The sequence below is a fragment of the Phasianus colchicus genome, chromosome 29 (genome assembly GCF_987193195.1).
Source record: "Phasianus colchicus chromosome 29, bPhaCol1.hap1.1, whole genome shotgun sequence".
Lineage (NCBI taxonomy): Eukaryota > Metazoa > Chordata > Aves > Galliformes > Phasianidae > Phasianus > Phasianus colchicus.
This window is the reverse complement of record NC_143464.1, coordinates 2,516,949-2,522,936: the sequence shown is the minus strand read 5'-3', so window position 1 is coordinate 2,522,936 and position 5,988 is coordinate 2,516,949. Positions and strand designations below refer to the sequence as shown.

The 5,988-nt window shown below is 47.9% G+C and overlaps 1 protein-coding gene across 1 annotated transcript; it reads right to left on the bottom strand.

Annotated features, from left to right (window-relative positions):
• Positions 1-203: 203 nt before the first annotated feature.
• On the bottom strand, positions 204-1,160 carry LOC149914588 (olfactory receptor 14C36-like). Its single transcript, XM_090126696.1, has one exon. It carries the CDS (start codon positions 1,158-1,160, stop codon positions 204-206), a length of 957 nt encoding a protein of 318 aa, XP_089982822.1.
• Positions 1,161-5,988: the final 4,828 nt, after the last annotated feature.

The window sequence follows — 5,988 nt, the reverse complement described above, 5'->3', positions numbered from 1 at the left end:
ATCCTGGTTCCTTATGTACACTGTGACTGGGCAACACTGCACAGGTACAAACAGAGTAGTACTTGATGTGGATAATGACATTTAAGTGAAAAACATTACAATAAATAAAACACAGAATAAAACATTCAATAAATTACACTTAGGAAACTAATACATAAACCAAGTAAGACAGTTTGATTCCGTTAAAATCTGTATTACAACTCTTAGATAGAAAAAGGTGGGCAGTTCACTGCTTTCGAAAAACATTTGGTCATCAGTTTCCGAAGAGCATCCTTGAGCTCCTGGTTCCTCATGCTGTAGATGAGGGGGTTCATTGCTGGAGGTATCACCGAGTACAGAAATGACACCACCAGGTCCAGGGATGGGGAGGAGATGGAGGGTGGCTTCAGGTAGGCAACCATGGCAGTGCTGAGAAACAGGGAGACCACGGCCAGGTGAGGGAGGCACGTGGAGAAGGCTTTGTGCTGTCCCTGCTCAGAGGGCATCCTCAGCACGGCCCTGAAGATCTGCACATAGGACACAACAATGAATACAAAGCACCCAAAATACACAAGGATACCAACCACAATAAGCCCAACTTCCCTGAGGTAGGCATCTGAGCAGGAGAGCTTGAGGATCTGGGGAATTTCACAGAAGAATTGGTCCACAGCATTGCCTTGGCAGAGAGGCAGTGAAAATGTATTGGCAGTGTGCAGCAGGGAATAGAGAACCCCAGTTCCCCAGGCAGCTGCTGCCATGGTGGCACAAGCTCTGCTGTCCATCAAGGTCCCGTAGTGCAGGGGCTTGCAGATGGCAACGTAGCGGTCATAGGACATGATGGTGAGAATGCAATACTCTGCGGAAAACAAAAACAAAAAGAAAAAGACTTGTGCAGCACATCCAGCGTAGGAGATGTGCCTGGTGTCCCAGAGGGCATTGGCCATGGCTTTGGGCAGAGTGGTGGAGATGCAGCCCAGGTCGAGGAGGGCGAGGTTGAGGAGGAAGAAGTACATGGGGGTGTGCAGGCGGTGGTGGCAGGCTACGGCTGTGCTGATGAGGCCGTTGCCCAGGAGGGCAGCCAGGTAGATGCCCAGCAAGAGCCAGAAGTGCAGGAGCTGCAGCTGCCGCGTGTCTGCCAACGCCAGCAGGAGGAACTCGCTGATGGAGCTGCTGTTGGGCATCTGCAGTTCCCGGGCATGGAGTCCTGTGCAGAGTGCAGAAAATAATGACAGAAGTCAAGATAACTTGCAGACACTCTCCTCCTGCTATACTATAGAAATGTTTCGTTCTCTTTGAAAAATGTTCATTTAACTCCATAACTTCAATTTCCTTGCATGAGCTTTAGTGTACCTTAAGAAGTAGAAGCTGAAAGAGCTCTTACTTTCCTCTCATTTCCTAATCATATCTCAGCTTCCTAGATAATTTCCTCTTACAATCAATTTCCATCCCTCATATCTTTATGCTGTCTGCACTCACAGTGCCCATCCCTACCTCTTTTCTGCACTTAAATTTCTGTTAGAGAAAGCTGTCTGTTTTCAGGATAAGAGCATTATTCATGTCAGCAGAAAACGATAGCAATTTCAGCTGAAAGCACTTTAGGAGAATGTTCATATAAGGGCAAATTGTGAATGGTACAATTCAGGATTCTCAGAGATGTGTTCATATTTCACATCTCCTTTCAGAATTCTGCCTCCAACTCATTCTCCTTCCCTAAGAACAGGTGTTGGAAAATCCCTGCCTTGTCTCTCCTCCTGCAAAGCACCCTTGGAAAAAAAACACCCAGTGGTGAGTGTAGCTGTTATCCCCCTGCCCCAGGCAGCAGCTGTAGCAGCAGAAGACCTCTGCCCTGCCCTGCCGTGGGACTCCTTCCCCCCACACATCTCCCTGCAGCGCCCTGGGCAGCTCCCCGGGCAGGCTGAGTGCTGAGTGCTGAGTGCTGAGTGCTGAGTGCTGAGTGCTGAGTGCTGAGTGCTGAGTGCTGAGTGCTGAGCCTGGCAGGCGGCAGAGTCACAGCCTGCAGTGAGACTTACCTTGTCAAAGGCTGTGAGCAGTGCTCCTGCAGTGAACTCAACACCTGCTCAAACCATACACATCCTATAAGCTCTCTGCCCTTTCTCTCCTCTCCTCCTGTCACCTGCAGGCTGTGCTGTGCAGAAGAGCTGCTCCTGGGCACAGCTGTCTCTCTGCAGTGCTGCCCACTTGTAGGAGCTCCCTGAGTCCCAGGAGCCCAGCCCAGCCCAGCCCAGCAGAGGATGTCATTTTCTCTTCCTCACTGCTCTCCCTGGAGATGACTTGGGGGCTGCAGGGCTGGCAGCTCCCGATAGACAACAGGGTCATCTCTGCAAAACGTACTTTGAAGTCAGATGAATTAATCACCAGTAGCCAAGCTGATTTCGGAAGCATTGTTTGTCCTAACAGATTGTGTGTGTTGAGCAAAGCTGCCAATGCCCCATCTGGTGTCATGGTTTTATGATTCTTGTTATCAGTATTCCACATCATAACATCATGTAAAGCACCGGGAATTAAAGAGTTAATACTCCAGTTCTGTGGACGGACAACTTTCTGGATACCTGGTTCTCAGAAGAGAAGAAGAACCGCATATCCCAGGGGACTCTGAGTTCAGAGGGGAAGATAAGCCGTGGGAGGAAGACCTGGGATCTCTCACTTGCTCGCTGCCTGGCAGTGTGTGGCTGCGCGCCCCAGCCGTGCGCCTTCAGTTCAAAGTAAGGCTTTTGGTTTCAGACACTTGCTCTCTCATTATATTTGAGTTATTACCCTAAATTCCAATTTTATTTTATAACATTGTGTTATCTTACATTCCAGTATCATGTTTAGTAAAAATAAGTTTCCTTCTTCAATCATTGATGCTGTTTTTTATTATTTTTATTATTATTTTATTTCTTTATTTATTATGATATATTTATTTTATTTTATTTTATTTTATTTTATTTTATTTATTTTATTTTATATTATTTTATTTCATTTTATTTTATTTTATTTATTTTATTTTATTTTTTGGCCAGTGGGACTGCCAAGCCTTCAGCCCTCTGTCACGGACACACATTGATCCAGATAACTCCGTAACAAGACAACACACTCAGTCATATGCTCTGCTTTTAGGACGGGTGTGTGGAGCCAAACGTTGGACCTGATGATCACTATGGGTCCTTCCCATTGTGGGTTGTCCTAGGATTCTGTGACAGTGGGTACAAGCACAGTGATGTTGGATCACTGTGCTGTCACAGTGGGTAGGAGTTCAGTGGCAGCACAGTCACGGTCTTGTCTCGGTAGTGTGGAGAGGGGTGATGTCAGAATTACTGGGTTGTGGCAGTGATCATTATTACAGTGATGTCAAAGTCACTGTGCTGGAAAGGGGAGACAAGCTCAGTGATTTCAGCTCCACTGTGTCGTCACAGCTGATATGAGCACAGTGGTGTTGCAGTCAGACAGGAGCTCTGCATGTGGGTGAGCATCAAACACGGCATCCCCAGAACCAAATGCTACCAGTGAGGAAATGGTGCCTCCACCTTGGGCCTGGGAGTTCAAAGTTCTGTTGTGATTGACTGCTTGTTCAGACTGAGCCCCTCTCACATCCCACATCCTGGCATGAGACACACTGCCCACATGGGACTTGGGCCTCACAGCATCCTTGCACCCCATGCAGAGTCTGGCAGCTGCTGTGCCCTGGTCTTTCATTTGACATCAGACAAACCTCCATCCCACTGCCCCAGGAAGGGCCCTGAGCCAGCACGAGGGACAAGATCTCCCTGCCAAGGCTCTGGGGATCAGGCCTTGGCCTTTCTGCTTCAGAAGACAAAGGAGGCTTTGCTCAGCATCACAGCCACCATCCCAGTGCCTTGGTCTGCCTGCAATCATGGCTTCCAATTATCTGCTCTAACAAGTCCCTGGGGAAGCTGGCTTGTCCATGACACTCAGTGGGGCCCATTACTACTCCAAGAAACTTCACTGTTCCTTCTGACTTTGTACTCTTGAGCACTTTGTGCAATCTTCTTTCTGCACTGGAGGTTGATGGACTCAGCAGCAAATGCCCCCTGGGACCCATTACAACTTGAAGAGCCCTCCTGTGCCTTGTGCCTTCCTGTCATCTTCTTCAGCTGTTCAGAACTTGTACAGCAAACTGGACAGGTATCTGGAGACATCTAAAAGAGGAAGAGAACGACAGGCATTAATGAAGTCTATTTATTTTGTTAGTTATTGTTCAGTTTAAACAAGAATTTAAAGCAACACTTTGCAACTGATATTGACCCAGGATGTCCCCTAATGAGCTCTGCTCTGTCACTGTGTGGACAGATCCCCATCAGGCTTCCGTTTTCCTTGCTGGACAAGCCCAGCTCCATCAGTCTCTCCTCACATGTGAAGTGCTCCATCCCCAGTCACCTTGAGTGAACCTTCCCAAACTCACTTTGTCTTGCTCTCATCAGCCTTGTGTTGGGGATCTGAACTGTAGAGGCAATGCTCTGGATAATGCCTTCCCTCCATCTTCCACCCATTATCTTCTTCATATTAAAAAACTGGAAACTTGATTTCTTACCAGATTTCCAAATTCTGAAACAAGGAAGAATAGTTATTGATTACAGGAGATACTAACATTAAACATTTGGAAGGAATTCTTAACATTTCTAAGATCATGATTGTGAGGCATGGAACAGCTGTGGAACAGGTAGCCCAAGAGAAGTGGTGGATGCCCCATCCCTGGCAAAGTTCAAGATGTCAAGGGCCCCAAGCATCCTCATGTACTGGATGACAGCGCTGCCCACAGCAAGGGAGATGAAACTGGATGGTCTTTTAGGTCCTTCCGATCCAAGCCATTCAAGGATTCTGTGGTTCCTGTCAGTCTCGTCCAACTCAGAATCCTGTTTGCTTAGGTATTCCCTGATCACCTCTTTTTTCACCAAGGACACATCTGCCATGCACCAACAATTCCCACCTGTCTCTGCCTCCTAGGATTCCAAGAAGACCAGACAAACTAATAAACCGTGAGGTCAGGAAGGAAATGAGTATCAGAGACTTTTCCATGTCCTGTCTCACCATGTTCCCTACACCATTCTACTGTGGGCCCACATTCTCGCTAGCCTTTCTTTTGTAGACTACGTATTTCTACAAGCCCTTCTTGTCTGTGATATGCCTGGGCACATTCAATTGCAGTTGAACTCTGACTTTCCTAGACTCATCTCAGGAACACTGGACAAAGTCTCTGCATTGCTGCCAGGTGCTCACTTCTTGTTTCCATTTCCTGTATGCTTCCTTTCTGTGTTTGGGTTAGAGCAACACAATCAATTCACAATAATGCAGGATTTCTGACATCTTAACTTGCCTTCCTCTTCCTCGGAATGGAAATATTCTGCTTGGAAGCCAAGTTGCTTAGATAGTTGCCACATTTTTTGACCCTATTCCCTCAGTGCCTTTCCCTGCTGTTCTGTACACCACAGACACTTGAAGAAGCCAAGGTGTGCTCTCCTGAAGCCCAAAGGTGTGAGCTTCTCATTTGCCCTCCCTTCAGATTCCTCAGCTCCACCATCCCATGGCCACTGCAGACCAGCTTCTCTTTCACATTCACATTCCCCATCAACCCTTCCTTGGCAGTATGAGATGCAGCAGAGCACCTCTGCTCTTTGGTTCCTCTATGGCTTGGTCAAGAAGCTGCCAGCTGTGCTCTCCAGGGTTCTTCTGGATGGTGCATGCCCTGCTCTGCTGTCCCTGCAGCAGACACTGCAGTGGAAAAAGCCCCCAAATGGGACAAGGGCCTGACAACACGAGGCTCCCATCTGCACGTAAAGGGCACCTTCCACTTGCTCTTCCTGATCAGGAAGCCAGGAACAGACACCGTTGGTCTCCTCTGTTTGCCATTGCCATTGCCATTCACTCTGACCTGGCTGCTCTGCCTCCCCCAAGATGAGCTCAGTGCACTCTCTGAAAGGGCAGTTGCCCTTCCTTGTCTCTTTTGGAAGCCATTTAACCACATCCCTGAGATCCAAACAAGACCTCAGG